This window comes from Pristis pectinata, chromosome 7 (assembly GCF_009764475.1).
Source record: "Pristis pectinata isolate sPriPec2 chromosome 7, sPriPec2.1.pri, whole genome shotgun sequence".
Taxonomy (NCBI): domain Eukaryota; kingdom Metazoa; phylum Chordata; class Chondrichthyes; order Rhinopristiformes; family Pristidae; genus Pristis; species Pristis pectinata.
The window spans coordinates 52,264,655-52,284,470 of NC_067411.1; the positions used below are offsets into that span (position 1 = coordinate 52,264,655).

The window sequence follows — 19,816 nt, forward strand, 5'->3', positions numbered from 1 at the left end:
TAGCTACCTGCCAGTCCTTGGCACTACACCTTTGGTTAGTGAAGATACAAAGATCTTGGTCAAGGCCCCAGCAACCTCAGCCTCTCACAATAACCTGGGGTATATCCCATCAGGCCCTGGGGACTTATCCACCTTTATGTTCTTTAAAGGACCCAACACTACCTCTACCACGCTCCACACTGATCTTACTATCCTCTACCTTCTCCTGGGTAAATACTGATGCAAAGTACTCATTCAGGACCTCACCCACACCCTCCGCCTCCAAGCATATGTTCCCTCCTTTATCCTTGAGTGGTCCTACCCTCTTGATGTAGGTGTCGAATGCCTTGCGATTCTCTTTAATCCTACTTGCCAAAGAGTTTTCATGGCCTCTCCTGGCTCTAATTCCTTGAATTCTTTTCTAGCTTCTTTATAATCCTCAAGGCCTCCATTTGAGTTTAGCTTCCTCAACCTTACACATGCTTCTTTTTTCTTGTTGACAAAATTCACCACCTCTCTCAACATCCAAGGTTCCTTTACCTTAACATCTTGTCCTTCCTTCTTACTGGAACATACTTGTCCTGTACTCTGTGCAGTTGGAGTTTAAACACCCTCTACCTATCAGATGTGGACTTGCCCTAAAACAGCTGTTACCACTTAACTCTTCCTAATTCCTGCCTAATAGTCTTGTTATTTGCCCTACTCCAATTTAATACTCTCCCTCAAGGTCTATCTTAAATCATCAGGCCAGGCTCATTTCCCAACATCAGGTCCAGTATAACCCTTCCTCTCATCTACCCAGTCAAGAGCCCTCGGGTTGTGTTTCAATTCTAAACTACAGTGGATGCAAGCCACGTCTGTCCAACCTTTCCTCAAGACAACCCGTCCATCTCAGGTGTAGTCGAGCAAATCTTCTTTCAATTGCTTCTAATGCAACAACATCCTTCCTTAGATGAACACAGAACAGTACGGCAAAGGAACAAGCTCTTTGGCCCAATATGCCTGTGCTGACCATGATGCCAATCTAAACTGATCCCACCTGCCTGCTTGTTGATATCTCTGTCTAAATGCCTCTTAAACATTGCCACCATATCTGCAGCACATTCCAGATACATACCACTCTCGGTGGAAAATAATTTTCCCCCTCTCAACTTAAACAGGGTAGCACTTAAATAGTGTAGCAGGGGCAAAGTGCTGAATGGCCTACACCTGCACCTATTTTCTGTGTTGCTATGTTACATCAGAAGACAAGCAGAAGACAACTTATGTAAACCAGCTGTTGTTCCCATTCACCTGCCCATCTTCTCTCACACTGATACTTTACCTCCAACACCATTTGCTTTTATCTCTTGCACTAGCATTTTATCAAATGCTTCTGAAAATCTTAGTATATTAACCAGTTCCTCCTATGAGAGATTCTGCCTTCTGCACCACCTTAATCACCATTTTCAGGGAGCTATGAATTTACACCCAAGTCCCTCTGCACATCAACATTCCTGAGGTCCCTGCCATTTTACTGCATTTGTCCTGTTAAGTATTTGATGTTCCAAAATGCATTAGCTTACACTTAACTGGATTAAATTCCATCTGCCACCGGTCCGCCCAATTTTCCAACTAATTTAAATCCCTCTTTCACAACCTTCTTTGCTATCCTCTACTCCATGAATTTCTTTGTTGTCAACAAACTTACCAATCAGTCCACCTACATTTTCATCCAAATCATTTATACACATGATAAGCAACAACAGACTCAGCACTGATCCCTGCAGTATGCCACTGGTTACAGACTTCCAGTCAGAAAAACATCCCTGGAACATTGTCCTCTGCCTCCTATCATCAAGCTAATTTTGGATCCATTTAGCTAACACAACTCAGATCCCATATGCCCTAACCTTCTGCAATAGCCTTCCTTGTAGGTCTTTGTCTAAAGCCTTACCAATCACCATGCAAATAACATCTACCAAGTTGCCTTTGTCAATTTTCTTAGTCAACTCCTCAAAGGACCCAGATTTAATTACCCTGCACAAAACCATATTGACTCCTCTTAATGTCCCAGACTTTCCAAGTGAACATCAATCCTGTCCCTCAGAATTTTTCCAATATTTTCCCTAATATTGATGCAGCTTCCAACATCTTCCCTATGATAGATATTAAGATAACTGGCCTTTAGTTTCCTGTTTTCTGTTTCTCTCCCTCTTGAACAAACAACTTACATTCATTATCTTCCAATCAAATGGAACCTTTCTAGAACCACAGAAGTTTTGGAAAATTTAAATCAACTCATCAACTACCTCACCAGCCACTTCCTCTGAGACCCTTGGATGAAATCCATCTGAATCCAGAGATTAGTCAAATTGCAGACACACAAGAGACTGCAAATGGTTGTGTTTCCCTCCACCATTTTATAGTGGCCATCTCCCCTCTACTTTTCAGTCCAGACGAAGGGTCTCGACCCGAAACATCAACTGTCCATTTCCCTCCATAGGTGCTGCCTGACCCTCTGAGTTCTTCCAGCTTTTTGTTCTTCACCTGGATCACCTATCACCTAATAGCTCTTGTTCCACTCCTTCCCTCCACCTTTTTATGCTGGCTAACTCCCCCTCAACCTTTCAGTCCAGATGAAGAGTCTCAACCTGAAAAGTCAACTGTCCATTTCACTCCATTGAATCTGCCTGACCTGCTGAGTTTCTCCAGCTTTTTGTGTGTTTGTCAACTTACAGCTCTTCAACAATTTACTTAGTACCATTGCCCTGGGGAGTAATTCCTTCCCCCTCCCCAACAATCCACTTTCTACAGCCATTTCTGGAATGCATCTTACCATAATGAAGACTGGTGCAAAGTACATGCTTAATTACGTGTGTGTACTCAGAAGAGACCAATGGCACGCCTATTGAGATTCTGTAAAAACTATTCCAGAATACTGAAGGACAACGCATCAAAAATGTAGTCATCAGCTCACGTTATGTTTTTAAAAAGTGCATCACGCCAACAGCTAGATGATAAGATTTTTCAGTCAATGTATACACTAAACCATAAAGTGAATAAAACAATTTGATAAAAAGGCTAAGAAACATACATGCACAGAATATTGGAAAAAATATTGCATATCAGAGTACCTGCAAGATGGCATCAATTCGATTCCTTTCAGCAATCAGGAATTCATTTTCTGTATTAGAGTTTTGAATTATCTTCTCTCGGTCCTCTTGTTCACTTTGGAATCTCTGCTGATCATCCTCCCTTGCTCGTTGCAAAATTTGTAAAGTCTTTTCCAAATTCTCCACTTTCTGCTGAAGTTCTGAATTTTGTACTATCAATTTTTTAAAAAAAGGCAATTTACTCATCGACCAAAACAGTTTTGTGATACTAATTCACAGACTTGCAAACTTCAAAACACAAATCCATCATAATCATACTGAGATTGCTTAATAAAAACTGCACCAGGTGAATGCAAAGTTGCAATTAAAAGAACTGGAACCTCATTCTGTTGATTTATCTAAATTTCACCAAGTCTGTTTCCTATTCTGCGCATGCTACACTGAAATCTCCTTGCCATCAACTGCATAGCTGTGCTATCAATGTCATTCCATAACTTAATAATGAAGCAGAAAAATAATAAAATTGATACTGTCAGCTTGACCACACAAAGAAATGATATTAGGGTTAACTTCACTTTCTCACAGGTATTCAAACACAAATTGTTCTCATTTCATGATTAATCCGGAATTTATGATCCTTCAAGACTTCCTTACAATTGCTGGACAGTTCCTTTTATTAACAGATATCAAACAATAATGAACCACCTATTTCTAAAGCAATGAGTTCAGTGAAGTAATGTGACAGACATTACTGCCACAGGTAAACATGACTGACACCGAAACGGGATACAACTTCACAGGAAATGCATCTCAAAAATTTGTCTGCAACAGCCAAAAATGGTTAAAGCCCAAAGTTAAATACAATTGTTGTTGGGGTGGAAGATGCTAAAAGTGCTTTTTTTCCTTTAAGAAAAAGGTTGGAGTTACAGGCAGTCCCCAGGTTACACAACAGTTCTGATCCTGAGAACTATCCATAAGCTGATTTTTCCACAAAGTCAGAAACACTTTTCTATAGCTACCTAGAAAAAACATCTCACTCCACTTACATTTTCAATAATTTTATTTCATTGAATATCTTCAATGTCCACCTTAACATAATTAAACTATTGGAATATATCCAACTTGATAGTCAGGGACTCAATAGTCAGGGGAACAGATAGGAGGTTCTGTGGACATGAGCTAGAATCCCGGATGGTATGTTGCCTCCCAGGTGCTTGAGTCCAGGATGTCTCTGATCAGGTCCACAGCATTCTTGTGCGGGAAGGAAAGCAGCCAGAAGTCGTGGTACATGTTGGTACCAACAACATAGGTAGGAAAAGGGATGAAGTCCTGAGTTTAGGGATGAGTTTAGGGAGCTAGGCAGAAGGATGAAGAACAAGGGTAGCAATCTCAGGATTGCTGCCAGTGCCACGTGATTGTGAAGGTAAGAATAGGAGGAGATGGCAGATGAATGCATGGCGTAGGAGTTAATGCAGGGAGCAAGGTTTTAGATTTTTGGATCATTGGGATCTCTTCTGGGGAAGGTGGGACCTGTACAGATTGGATGGGTTACACCTGAACTCAACGGGGACCAATATCCTTGCAGGCAGGTTTGCTAGTGTGGTTCAGGAGGGTTTAAACTAGTTTGCAAGGGGGATAGGAACCGGAGGGATTGGTCAGTGGAAGAAGTGCATGGAGTAAAGCCAGATCTAACATATAGAGAGGCTTTGAGGAAGCAGAGTATGGGGTATAAAAGTAGTAGGGTGGAACGGCTAAAGTGCATTTATTTAAATGCAATAAGCATCAGGAACAAGGGTGATGAACTGAGAGCTTGGATAAATACATGGAACTATGATATTGTGGCTCTTGCAGAGATTTGGCTGTCACCAGGGCAAGAATGGACAGTGAATACTCCCAGATTTCAGTGTTTTAAAAGGGATGGGGGGGGGGGGGGGGTGGAGAAGAGAAGGGGTGGCATTACTGGTCAGGGATACTACTACAGCTGCAGAAAGGGTGGATAATTAGCAGGATCCTCTTGAGAGTCAGTATGGGTGGAAGTTAGGAACAAGAAAGTAGCAGTTACTCTGTTGGGAGTATTCTATAGGCCCCCTGGTAGCAGTAAGGATACTGAGGAGCAGATCAGGAGGCAGATTTTGGTAAGGTGCAAAAATAACAGGGAGACTTCAACTTCCCAAATATTGACTGGCACCTGCTTAGTACCAAAGGTTTAGATGGGGCAGAGCTTGTTAAGTGTGTACAGGACGGATTCCTGTCACAGTATGCTGACAGGCCGACTAGAGGGAATGCCATATTAGATCTAGTATTAGGTAATGAACTGGGTCAGGTGACAGATCTCTCAGTGGGTGACCATTTGGGGGACAGTGACCACTGCTCCCTAACCTCTAGCATTGTCATGGACAAGGATAGGGGCAAAGAGGGCAGGAAGATACTTAATTGGGGAAGGGCAAATTATGAGGCTATAAGGCTAGAACATCTAGTTAGGAGGAAGAAGGCGCAATACATAAGGTTTAGGCAGCAAGGATCAGATAGGTCTCTTGAGGAATATAGGGTAGCAAGGAAGGAACTTAAGAAGGGGCTAAGGAGAGCAAGAAGGGGACATGAAAAGGCCTTGGCGAGTAGGGTTAAGGAAAACCCCAAGGCACTTTTCACTTATGTGAAGAGCAGAAGGATGACGGGAGTAAAGGTAGGACCGATTAGGGATAAAGGTGGGAAGATGTGCCTGGAAGCTGTGGAAGTGGGTGAGGTCCTCAATGAATACTTCTCTTCAGTATTCACCAAGGAGAGGGGCCTTGATGACGCTGAGGACAGTGCTGGTAAGGGTGATGTTGATAGCAAGAGAGAGGATGCGTTGGAGCTGTTAGAAAATATTAGGACAGGTAAGTCCCCAGGGCCTGACGGAATATCCCCCAGGCTGCTCCACAAGGTGAGGGAGGAGATTGCTGAGCCTTTGGCTATGATTATTGTCCATGGGAATGGTACCAAAGGATTGGAGGGTGGCAAATGTTGTCCTCTTATTCAGGAAAGGTAGTAGGGAGAGTCCAGAGAATTATAGACCAGTGAGCCTTACATCTGTGGTGGGCAAGCTGTTGGAAAGGATTCTTAGAGATGGGATCTATGGGCATTTGGAGAATCATGGTCTGACCAGGGACAGCCAGCATGGCTTTGTTGAAGGGTAGATCATGTCTCACAAGCCTGATAGTGTTCTTCGAAGAGGTGATGAGACAGGTTGATGAGGGTAGTGCAGTAGATGTGGGCTACATGGATTTTAGGAAGGCATTTCACAAGGTTCCGCATCGTAGGCTTCTTCAGAAGGTCAAAGTGCATGGGATCCAGGGAAGCTTGGCCACGTGGATTCAGAATTGGCTTGCCTGTAGAAAGCAGAGGGTTGTGGTGGAGGGAATGCATTCAGATTGGAGGGCTGTAACTAGTGTGTGGTGTGTCCCACAAGGATCGGTTCTGGTACTTCTGCTTTTCGTGATTTTTACTCATGACTTGGATGAGGGGGTAGAAGGGTGGGTTGGCAAGTTTGCAGACGACACAAAGGTTGGTGGTGTTGTGGACAGTGTAGAGGATTGTTGATGGTTGCAGAGGGACATTGATAGGATGCAGAGCTGGGCTGAGAAGTGGCAGATAAAGTTCAATCCGGAGAAGTGTGAGGTGGTACACTTTGGAAGGACAAACTCCAAGGCGGAGTATAAAGTTAATGGCAGAATTCTGGGTAGTATGGGGGAGCAGAGGGATCGGGGGATCTATATCCACAGATCCCTAAAAGTTGCCTTACAGGTGGATAGGGTAGTTAAGAAAGCTTATGGGATGTTATCTTTCATAAGTCACGGGATCGAGTTTAAGAGCCGCGAGGTAATGATGCAGCTCTATAAAACTCTGGTTAGACCATACTTTGAGTACTGGGTCCAGTTCTGGTCGCCACATTATAGGAAGGACGTGGAAGCGTTGGAAAGGGTGCAGAGGAGATTTACCAGGATGCTGCCTGGTTTAGAGAGTATGCTTTATGAGGAGACACTAAGGGAGCTAGGGCTTTACTCTTTGGAGAGAAGAAGGATGAGAGGAGACATGATAGAGGTGTACAAAATATTAAGAGGAATAGATAGAGAGGACAGGCAGCGTCTCTTTCCCAGGACACCAATGCTCAACACAAGATGGCATGGCTTTAAAGTAATGGGTGGGAAGTTCAAGGGAGATATCAGATGAAGGTTTTTTACCCAGAGAGTGGTTGGGGCATGGAATGCTCTGCCTGGGGCGGTGGTGGAGGCAGGTACATTGGTCAAATTCAAGAGATTACTAGATAAGCATATGGAGGGATTTAAAATAGAGGGATATGTGGGAGGAAGGGGTTAGATAGTCTTAGGTGAGGTTTGAATGTCAGCACAACATTGTGGGCTGAAGGGCCTGTATTGTGCTGTACTGTTCTATGTTCTATATCCTATATCCTGTAATTAATAAATGCCACAAAATATTTAATTATTACTACTATCTTGAAAAATTCTCTAAAAAATTATTGGAGAATTTGTGTAAAGTCAGATTTCCACAAGTCAGGTCTTCCCATAACCTGGGGAGCCCCTACAACTATTTTTCAGAACAATAACATTAATAATAATATTAAAGATATTATAATAATATCTGGTATTACAACAATATCTACCAGAGGAAAGCCACAGCAGCCAGGTCTCTGGCACTGAGTCTGGCTCTGTGGCTCAGAAGGAAAGGTGGGGGGGGGGGGGGGCGGTGGGAAAGAGAAATGCAGTAGTGATAAGGGATTCATTGGCTCGGGGAACAGATAGGAGATTCTGTGGACGAGAATGTGACTCCCGGATGTTATGTTGCCTCCCAGGTGCCAGGGTCGGAGACGTCTCAGATCGAGTCCACAGCATTCTTAAGGGGGAGGGTGAGCAGCCAGAAGTCATGGCCCACAGGATTGCTATCCATGACATGTGCTAGTGAGGCAAGAAATAGGAAGATAGTTGAGTTTAACTCATGGCTAATGAAATGGTGCAGGAGGGAGGGCCTCAGATTTTTGGATCATTGGGCTCTCTTCCAGGGTAGGTGGGACCTGTACAAACAGGACTGTTTGCACCTGAACTGGAGGGGCACCAATATCCTTGTGGGAAGATTTGGTCGTGCAGCTTGGTGGGGGTTTAAACTAGAGTTGCAGAGAGGTGGGAACCAGAGTGGCAGGCCTGCGGGGACAGTGGGGAAAGTAGATGCTAAGCCTATAAGTATAGACAGAACTCATCAGGTTGATGAGCATGGTGGGACTAGTGTCCTGAGAGGTGTCTATTTCAATGCAAGGAGTATTGTAGGTAAGGCAGATGAACTTACAGCATGGATCAGCATGTGGAATTATGATGTTGTAGCCATTAGTGAGACTTGGTTGCAGGACTGGCTGCTCAGTGTTCCAGGATTCCGACATTTTAGACATGATACAGAGGGAGGTATTAAAGGGGGAGGGGTGGCATTACTCATTAGGGAAAATGTCACGGCAGTGCTCAAAGAGGACACACTGGAGGGCTCGTCTACTGAGGCAATATAGGTGGAACTGAGGAATAAGAAAGGGTTGACCACATTAATGGGACTGTATTATAGACCTCCCAAAAGTCAGCTGGATTTCGGGGAACAAATTTGTAGCAAGATAGGAGACAGGGTGGCCCAGTAGCGCAGATGATAGTGTAACACTATTACAGCGCCAACGATCGGTGTTCAATTCCCACCGCTGTCTGTAAGGAGTTTGTATGTTCTCCCCGTGACTGCATGGGTTTCCTCCAGGTGCTCCAGTTTCCTCCCACTTTCCAAAAACGTACGGGTTAGTAGGTTAACATGGGTGTAATTGGGCAGCGTGGGCTCGTTGGACTGGAAGTTTTAAAGTTGCAAGAAAAATAAGGTTGTGATAGTAGGTGATTTTAACTTTCCACATATTGATTGGAATCCCATACTGTAAAGGGATTGGATAGAATAGAGTTTGTCAAAAGTGTTCAGGAAAGTTTCCTCAATCAATATGTAGTGGTCCCAATGAGAGAGAGCACAATACTCTATCTCCTCTTAGGGAACGAGAGGGAGCAGGTGACAGGAGTGTGTGTAAGGGAACATTTTGGATCTAGTGATCATATTCCATTAGTTTCAAGATAATTGTGGAGAAGGATAGGACTGGTCCTAGGGTTGAGATTCTAAATTGGAGTAAGGTCAATTTTGATGGCATCAGAAGGGATCTGGCAGGCATAGATTGGGATAAGCTGTTTTCCGTCAAAGAGATGCTTGGTAAGTGGGAGGCTTTCAGAAGTGAAATATTAAGAGTACAGAATTTGTATGTTCCGGTTAGAATAAAAGACAAAGCTAACTGGTTTAGGGAACCTTTATTATCGAGGGATATTGAAGCCCTCATAAAAGGTGGCTCATTTCAGGAATAGGCAGTTAGGATCAAATGAGGCACTTGAGAAGTACAAGAAATGCAAGAGATCCCTTAAGAGAGAAATCAGGAGGGCAAAAAGAGAACATGAGGTTGCTCTGGCAGACAGGTGAAAGAGAATCCCAAGGATTTCTATCGCTATATTAAGAGCACAAGGGTAAGCAAGGGACAAAATTGGTCCTCTTGAACATCAGCATGGTCATCTATGCATGGAGCCGAAAGAGATAGGGGAGATCTTAAATGAATTTTTGCAGGCATATTTTCTCTGGAGACATATACAGGGACAATAAAAATAGTGAGGTCGTGGACCATATCCAGATTACAGAAGAGGAGGTGGCTGGCTGTCTTGAGGCGAATGAAGGTAGATAAATCCCCAGGGCCAGACAAGATGTCCCCTCAGACCTTGTGGGAGGCTAGTGCAGAAATTGCAGGGGCCTTCGCAGAGGTATTTAAAACATTCTTAGCCATGGGTGAGGTGCCAGAGGACTAGAGGATAGCTAATGTTGTTCCGCTGTTCAAGAAAGGCTAAGAATAAGGCCAGGAAATTATAGGCCAATAAGCCTGACGTCAGTCGAGGGTAAATCATTGGAAGGTATTCTTAAAGGACAGGATACATAAGTATTTGGATAGACAGGGCCTGATTAGGGACAGTCAATATGGCTTTGTGCGTGGTAGGTCATGTTTAACCAATGATATAGAGTTCTTCAAGGAGGTTACCAAGAAGGTTGATGAGGGAAAGGCGATGGATGTTGTCTATATGGACTTCAGCAAGGCCTTTGACAAAGTCCTGCAAGGGAGAATGCTCCAGAAGGTTAAGCCACTTGGTATTCAGGATGAAGTTGGCAATAGGATTCGACATTGGCTAAGCAGGAGAAGCCAGAGAGTGGTAGTGGATGGTTCTCTCTCTGACTGGAGGCCTGTGATTGGTGGTGTGCCGCAGAGATCAGTGCTGAATCCGTTGTTGTTTATCATCTATATTAATGATCTAGATGATAATGTGGTAAACTGGATCAGCAAATTTGCAATGACACGAAGATTGGGAGCATAGTGTACAGCAAGGAAGGCTATCAAAGCATGCAGCGTGACCTTGACCAGCTTGAAAAATTGACTGAAAAATGGCAGATGGAATTTAATGCAGTCAAATGTGAGGTGTTGCACTTTGGGAGGACAAACCAGGGTAAGACTTACACAGTGAATGGCAGGGCTCTGAAGTGTGCAGTAGAACAGAGGGGCTTGGGAATACTGATCTATAATTCCTCAAAAGTGGCGTCGCAGCTAGATAGGGCTGTAAAGAGAGCTTTTGGCACTTTGGGCTTCATAAATCAGGACACTGAGTACAGGAGTTGGGATGTTATGATGAAGTTGTACAAAAAGTTGATGAGGCCGAATTTTGAGTATTGTGTGCAGTTCTGGTCACCTACCTACAGGAAAGATATCAAGAAGCTTGAAAGAGTACAGAGAAAATTTACAAGGATGTTGCTGGGACTTGGGGACCTGAATTATAGAGAAAGGCTGAATAGGTTAGGACTTTATTCCCTGGAGCGCAGAAGAATGAAGGGAGATCTTATAGAGGTATACAAAATTATGAGGGGTATAGATAGGGTGAATGTATGCATGTTTTTTTTTTCCTCTAAGGTTGGGTGAGACTAGAACTACAGGACATAGGTTTAGGGTGAAAGGTGAAATATATAAGAGGAATCTGAGGGGAAACTTCTTCATTCGGAGGGTGGTGCAAGTGTGGAATGAGCTACCAGCAGAAGTGGTAGATGCAGGTTCAATTGTAACATTTAAGAGAGGTTTGGATAGGATGGAAGGGGTTTGGAGGGATATGGTCAGGTACAGATAGATGGGACTAGGCAGAAGCTGTCAGCATGGACTAGATGGGCCAAAAGGCCTAATTCTGTGCTGTAGTACTCTATGACTCTATGAAGTGTGTTAGAAATTATCCTGTTGAAGGTAAATGTCCTTTTGTGGATACATGGTGGCATATAATAGCAACAGCAGAATATGGGAAGATTCTAACGAATCTCCCTGGAGAGAATGTTTGTCAGAATATTTTCCAGATACCAGCGTTTTAAAATCATGCTTAAACATCAGACGCACAATTTAAATCATTGGATGCCACATGGAGGAAGGGAAACGAACACAGAACGGTACAGCACAGGAACAGGTCCTTTGGCCCACCATGCTTGCATTGACCACAGTGCCAATTTAAACCAAACTCACCTGCCTGCACATGGCCCATATCCCTCTATTCACTGCCTGTTGATGTGTCTATCTAAATGCCTTTAAAACAATGCTACCGATCTGTTTCTACCACCTTCCTTGGCAACATTGTCCAGGCACCTACTACTGTGTGTAAAACTTGCCTCACAAATCTCCTTTAAATGTTCTCCCTCTCACCTTAAACCTATGCCCTTCAGTATTTGACATTTCCATTCTACCTAAATCCTATTTTTCTTTGAAAGGTGTTCTATTATTACATTCTTCATTATAGGTTCCAGCATTTGCTCTACCACTGCTATTAGGTGAATGGGTGGGTCATCTCCTATTTTCTTATGTAGCCAGGTTACATTTGCTACCATCCAATCTACTAGAAACAATTCTAGAATTCATAAAACCATTGAAGATGACAACCAGAGCATCCAGTCCCTCTAAAACTCCCACTCCAAAACTCTAGGATGCAAATCCTTTGGATTTATCAGCTTTCAAACTTATCAACTTCTCCAGCACTACTATTTCTTTCTGTTCTTCATTTTCACTAGACGCTACTTTCTAATGTGTTTGACAGGTTTTGCACATCTGCTTCCATGAAGAGACGCAAAATAAGTGTTTAATTCTTTTGCCATTTCCTTATTTCTAAATATAAATTATCCTGTAAGGAGTGCATAGTGTTTTCCTTTATGCATACCAATCAAAGATCTCAGAGTCCATTTTTTTTGATGCAGTCGCATTTAAGTAGTATCCAATCGCATAGATGATATAATTTTAAAATATGTTTTTAAAAATAATTTAGGTAATTTACAAAGTTTGTGCAACATGCACTACAAATTAAATGAGGGCAATGAAGTTTTCTTTTTGGAAACTTCCTTGTACCTTTCAATTGTGCATGTATTTTGTGTATGGCCTCTATTCTGTCTTCTGAAGTAGATCGCACAACACTGGCTTCTTTCTTGGCCACAGCTAGGTCATATTCCAAGGTCTGCCGCATCGCCTCTCCTTTCTCCAATTGTGCTCGCAACCTAGCAACATGACTTTCAAATGCTGAACGCTAGGGAAATAAAACTTTAACAAGTTAAACCAATATAATTATACAGTACAATTTCTCTCAAAGTATTTCCTTCAATGATGAACTTCAGTGCTGGACATATGAAGCAGTGGACAATAGAACAGCATGGACTTCATCCATAAGAAAAAACATGCTTTCATAAAGCATAGAATAAATTAACCAATTAAATTTAAAATTATTTTGTTGTTCTGATAGAACAAAACCTCATGTTTTCCTTCTTCCACTTAATCAGACGATTTAGTTTGCACTTTCTCCAACTTAATGCCCAGGAGAACAAATCAAAGTATAGATATTAATCACCAAACAAAGACAGAAAATGTAATGTAAAAGATTTTCTCATCCTTTCTTGAGAACAGACATCTTGCAACATCAAATATTAAGACTACAGAATTAAAAATAAGCAGTTACCAGATTGATAACTAGACTTCAAGATGATAATTACTATTTTCTCAAATGGGGAGCTTATTGAACAAGTTTTACAAGTACCTCATCATAAAAATGAAATTCAACTTCAATTTACACTGAGGTGATTCCCAGTGACATCAATTATAACAGCATACCCTACGCAAGACTCACAACAAACACAGAGAGATAGCCTCGAGATTATCATGCAACCCCAAATTGGCACACCACCAGCTGTATGACTGAGATCTGTGTGTAAAATATCAATCTCATTGGCAGCATTGCACCAGACAAATCTCCACAGGATATTTTTATTATTCAATGTTAAACCTTCCAACCTTCTGGACCAGCTTCCCAACTGGGAACTTATCAAAGGCCTTACTGGTGTCCAGGTGGATAACAACAACTGCACTCCAAACCCTCCACTCTTCTCCCAGTTCAGAAGAAGGGTCTCTGACCCAAAACATTAACAAGTATTTCTTCCTGTGAATGCTGCTTGACTGGATGAGTTCTTCCAGCATTTTCTGTTTTTGTTTCACATTCCAGCATCTGCAGTTTTGTTTTCCATCAAATTCACTGCCCTCATTGTTTCCCCTTCAAAAAATTCAATCAAATTGGTTACTCCCTAACAAAGCTATGCATGCTGTCTTTGATTAATCACCGCCTTTCCATGTGTAGATTAATCCAGACTCTCATTTTTTCTAAAAACTTCCCTATTGTTGACATTAGACTCCCAGACCTATGATTACCTAGCTTATTGCTGCAACCTTTCTCAATTTTATAAACCTCCACAAGATCACTCCTCAGCCTCCTGCACTCCAGTGAGAACAATCCCAGCATATCTAATCTCTCCATTCCAGGCAACATCCTGGTGACTCTTCTGCATTCTTTCTCGTGCTACCACATCCTTTCTATAGTGTGGTGGCCAGAACTGCACACAATATTCCAAGTACGACCTAACCAACATCTTGTACAGCTGCAACAAGATGTCTCAACTCTTATACTCAAGACCCCTCCCTATGAAGGCAAGAAAGCTAAATGCCTTCTTCACTACCCTATCCAACTGTACGGCACGGTAGTGTAGCAGTTAGCGTTAACGCTTTATAGCGCCAGTGCCCTGGGTTCAAATCTGGCCACTGTCTGTAAGGAGTTTGTACATTCTCCCCGTGTCTGCGTGGGTTTCCTCCGGGTGCTCCAGTTTCCTCCTACATTCCAAAGACGTACAGGTTAGGAAGTTGCGGGCATGCTATGTTGGCAACAGAAACGTGACGACACTTGAGGGCTGCCCCCAGAACACTAGGCAAAAAGATGTATTTCACTGTGTGTTTTGATGTACGTGTGACTAATAAAGATATCTTATCCTATCTTTTCAACTGTTTCGCCATTTTCAGGGAGCTAAGAACTTGTACCCCAAGGTGTTTCTGTATAATAATGCTTCTAAGGTTCCTGCCTTTTATTCCATGTCAGGCCAGTATTAGACAAGCAAAAATGCATTCTCTCACACTTATCTGGATTAAATTCCATCTGTCAATGCTCCACCCAACTTTCCAGCTGTTCTATGTCCCACTATCCTTAGGAACCATCCTCATCATCTACAACTCCAATGGTCTTTGTGCCATCAACGAACTCACTGATCAGACCACTGACATTCTCATCCGGGTCATTGCTGTGGTCCCATCGATGCTGGGACCTCTGTCGTTTGTCATATACCTATATAAATATGACAAACGACAGAGGTCCCAGCATCGATCCATGCAGTACACCACTGGTTTAGACTTCCAATCAGAAAAATAAACCTCCACCAATCTCCTCTGCCTCCAAACACCAAGCCAATTTTGGATCCGGTTTGTTTAAGCACCTTGGACCCCATCTGCCCGAACTTTCTGAACCAGTCTATCGTGCAGGACTTTGTCAAAAGCTTGCTAATGTCCACGTACAGTGGGTCATTCTCCTTGCCTTCATCAATGTTGTTTGTAACCTCCTCAAAACACAATATCAGATTTGAGGCAAAATTTCCCATACATAAAACCATGCTGATTCCCCCTACTCTCTGCCTTTCCAAGTGATCATAAATCCTATACCTAAGGATTTTTCCCCATAGTTTCCCTACTACTAACATAAGGTTCAATGGCCTGTAGTTTCCTAATTCATCCCTACGACCTTTCTTAAACAAGAGAACAACATTAGCTACCCTCCAGTCTTCTGGTACCTCAACTACGGCTAAAGATGATCTAAAAATCTTGGTCAGAGCCCCAATCTCCTATAAAACTTCCCATAACACCCTGGGATAGATTTCTTACACCACTCCGTGATTTGTCTACATATCTATTCCTCCATTTCATGTTGACTACTGGAGAGTTGTCGTATACCAACAAAGTAATCGCCCCTTGGTTTCTAAACTCCACCCATACAGCCTCATTTAAAGAATCATCTAGAATATCTTCCCTTATTACAGCAGTAATGGAGCCCTTAATCAATATTGCAAAGCCACCTCCTCTTTTACATCTCCCCTGACACACCTGAAGATTCTATACCCCGGAATACCGAGCTGCCAATCCTGCTCTTCTTCCAACCATGTTTCCGTGATAGCAACAATATCATATTCCCATATGCTGATCAATGCTTTCAGTTCATCTGTCTTACTAGTCAGACCCCTTGCATTAAAAGGATGCAACTTAGCCTTCCATTCTCTCACATGCCTTATCATACCCATGTCCGCGCTGCAAACTGGACTGACTTAGTTGTCCTATATTTGACTATACCTCCCAAGCAAACCTCCCCAACAGTTAAATTAGTTAAACCCTACCTAACGGCATTAATAAACCACCTCACAAGTATGTTGGATCCGTTCTGGTTCATATGCAACCCGTCCACTTTGTATATGTCCCACCAGAAAAAGCTGGTGATCCAAAAATCTGAAGCCCTCCCTTTAGCCATGCATTCATCTGACATATCCTCCTATTCATATATTCACAAGCACACAACAACAGTTAACCCAATTATTTCAGCTCTAATCTCCCCTACAACCAATGAAATCTATCCTCTTCAAAAGTTCTTAGTTTTATTTTGTTAGATACTTCACAGATATTGCTAAATCACTGCCATGAGGCAATGCCAATGATCACTGATCTACCAAGCCAGACACCAGGATAACAATAAAGAATAAAAATATCCAGAGAAACAATTATACAAAAATTACAATTTACTCAATGCACATCACAATCTAATTGATGCTATAAAAGACATTAATTTCATCCAAAACTGAATGTACCTACAAATGATTCCGCAACCATACCTCTTCATTAAATTTGCTGGCTAGTTCCAATTTTTCTTTTTCCACTTTATTCAGTCTCCACCTGAAATCTGTAGAATTCAGGCTACCATCCCCAGGTTGCAGATATTTGATTTGATTCTGGAGCTGATTAATGGTACTCTGCAAACTGAGAAAAGAAATTTCAAGACAGAATGCCACACATTCTAAGAAACAGGGCAACCTCAAATACAGCAATGATAAAGTAATTTGTGTCAAGAGTGAGAGATCCCCAGGATCAAATAATTTCCATGCCAGAGATTTAAACACGGAAAGTGCCCAAACAATAATCTTCCAAGGTGCTTTAAATTCACAAACCTTAGATTAAAAAAATAGAATGTCACCTTGCCATTTAAGAAAGATGAGAGGTGGAAAGCAGGAAATGGCAGGCCAGTTAGCCTAATATTTATTGTCTGGAAATCAGAAGTTTAGGATAGAATGACCCAACAGTTTGTAAATTCAATTTCTAAGAAAGAAAAAGCATGAATCTGTACCAAAAAGGTCATGCCTTGTGAATCTGCTTGAATGACTTGAAGAGGTTGAGGATGTCTCAGAGCGGCTGCAGAACATTCTCAAGGGAGGATGAGCAGCCAGAAGCCGTGGTGCACACTGACACCAACCATATAGGTCGAAAGGGAGAAGAGGTCCTGCACAGTGAGTATAGGAAGTCAGGAAATAGGCTGAAAAGTAGGACCTCAAAGGTAGTAATTACTAGATTTCTACCAGTGCCAAGTGCTAGTCAGAGCAGGAATAGAAATAAAAAACAGATGAATGTGTGGCTGAGGAACAAGTGCAGGGGGGCAAGGTTTCAGGTTCTTGGTTCATTGGAACCTCTTCTGGAGCAGGACCAAGCTGTACAAGAGGGCCGGGTTGCACCTTAACTTGGAGGGAAATCAATATCATGGCCAGGAGGTTTGCTAGTGCTACTCAGGAGGGTTTAAACTAGTTTGGCAGGGGAATGGGAACCAGAGCAGCAGGGCAGAAAATGAAGGGATTGAGAGGAAGATAGATGTTAGCAGGTAAGGCACGGGCAGTTTAAAAAAGCGGGTAGAAAAAAAAACGGAGGTTTCGTGGGTTTCGCTTCAGCAGACATCGGGACTTTGGGACAGATAAATTTTTCTTCTTTTTTTTTATATAGAGTTTTTATTATAAGGTTTAGTTTTATAAGGTTCTTTTTTATAAGTTTTTATATAAGTTTTAATCGGGAATAGTGGGGACTGGACTGCGCAGGCACGTGACGTCAGCAAGTAAGGCGCGGGCAGTTTAAAAAGCAAACCGCCATATCCAGCGGGCAGCTGAGTGAGAGGGAGCAGAGTGTTTTGGGCTTTGGCTCAAGGGGCTTCGGCGTAAAGGAGCGAGGGAAGGTAGGTGATTTGAGTTAAGGAAGGGGTATGAGTGCAGTTTCCTGTTCTCGGTGTCAGACGTGGGAGTTCCCGGAGTCTCCCTGCCTCAGGAAAGCTACATCTGCACCCGGTGTGTCGAGCTGCAGCTCCTGAGGGACCGTGTTAGGGAACTGAAGATGCAGCTCGATGACCTTCATCTGGTCAGGGAGAATGAGGAGGTGATAGAAAGGAGTCATAGGCAAGTGGTCACACCGGGACCACGGGAGTCACGCAAGTGGGTCACAGTCAGGAGGGGAAGGGGAAGAGTCAAGTACCAGAGAGTACCCCTGTGGCTATACCCCTTGACAATTAAGTACTCCTGCTTGAGTACTGTTGGGGGAAGACAGCCTACCTGGGGGAAGCAACAGTGGCAGTGTCTCTGGCACAGAGTCCGGCCCTGTGGCTCAGAAGGGTAGTGAAGGAGAGAGGAGGACACTAGTAATAGGGGACTCTATAGTTAGGTGGGCAGACAAGCGATTCTGTGGACACAGGAAAGAAACACAGAAGGCAGTTTGCCTCCCAGGTGCCAGGGTCCAGGATGTTTCAGATCGCATCCAAGATATCTTGAAGGGGGAGGGAGAACAGCCAGAGGTCGTGGTACATATTGGTACCAACGACATAGGTAGGGAAAGGAATGAGGTCCTGAAAAAAAGACTATAGAGAATTAGGAAGGAAGTTGAGAAGCAGGACCTCAAAGGTAGTAATTTCCAGATGACTGCCTGTGCTGAGTGACAGTGGGTATAGGAACAGAATGAGGAAGAGGTTAAATGCGTGGTTGAGGAATTGGAGTAAGAGGCAGGGATTCAGGTTTCTGGATCATTGGGGCCTCTTTTGGGGCAGGTATGACCTGTTCAAAGAGGACAGGTTGCACTTGAATCCCAGGGGGACCAATATCCTGGCAGGGAGGTTTGCTAAGGCTATTGAGGAGAGTTTAAACTAGAATTTTTGGGGGGTGGGATCCGAACTAGAGAGACTGGGGAAGAGGTGTTTGGCTCTCAAATAGAGAAAGCTAGTAGTAGGTATGATAGGCAGGTGATAGAGAAGGGACGTGCTCAGACAGGTTTGAGATGTGTCTATTTTAACACAAGCAGTATTGTGAACAAGGCGGATGAGCTTAGAGCTTGAATCAATACTTGGAGCTATGATGTGGTGGCCATTACGAAGACTTGGATGGCTCAGGGACTGGAATGGTTGCTTCAAGTGCCGGGTATTAGATGTTTCAGAAAGGACAGGGAGGGAGGCAAAAGAGGTGGGGGAGTGACACTGTTGACCAGAGATAGTGTCACGGCTACAGAAAAGGTGGACGTCATGGAGGGACTGTCTACGGAGTCTCTGTGGGTGGAGGTTAGGAACAGGAAGGGATCAATAACTTTACTGGGTGTTTGTTATCGGCCGCCCAATAGTACCAGGAATATTGAGGAGCAGATAGGGAAGCAGATCCTAGAAAGGTATGACAATAACAGAGTTGTTGTGATGGGGTATTTTAATTTCCCAAACATCAATTGGCATCTCCAGACAGTGAGGGGTTTAGATGGGGTGGAGTTTGTTAAGTGTGTTCAGGAAGGATTCTACAAGAGGAGAGGCTGTGCTTGATTTGGTATTGGGAAATGAACCTGGTCAGGTGTCAGATCTCTCAATGGGTGAACATTTTGGCGATAGGGATCATAATTGTATCTCCTTTACGATAGCACTGGAGAGAGATAGGAACAGACAGACTAGAAAGGCGTTTACTTGGAGTAGAGGGAATTATGAGGCTCTCAGGCAGGAAATTGGAAGCTTAAATTGGGAACAGATGTTCTCAGGGAAAAGTACGGAAGAAACGTGGCAAATAGTCAGGGGATATTTGTGTGTAGTTCTGCATAGGCATGTTCCAATGAGACAGGGGAGTCACGAGAGGATACAGGAACTGTGGTGTACAAAGGCTATAATAAATCCAGTCAA

The 19,816-nt window shown here is 43.1% G+C and overlaps 1 protein-coding gene across 4 annotated transcripts in view; it reads right to left on the reverse strand.

Moving 5' to 3' along the window:
* LOC127572676 (coiled-coil domain-containing protein 171-like) overlaps nt 1-19,816 on the reverse strand; it is a 497,458-nt gene that overhangs the window by 465,751 nt on the left and 11,891 nt on the right. For 3 of the 4 annotated variants that reach the window (XM_052020186.1, XM_052020185.1, XM_052020187.1), the window contains exons 3-5: nt 16,479-16,623; nt 12,589-12,763; nt 3,096-3,286 (exon numbers count right to left, since the gene is read on the reverse strand). In XM_052020186.1, the coding sequence (XP_051876146.1) occupies nt 3,096-3,286; nt 12,589-12,763; nt 16,479-16,623 (511 nt within the window). The remainder of the gene's footprint in view (nt 1-3,095; nt 3,287-12,588; nt 12,764-16,478; nt 16,624-19,816) is intronic. The other variant, XM_052020188.1, reaches the window with a different exon arrangement.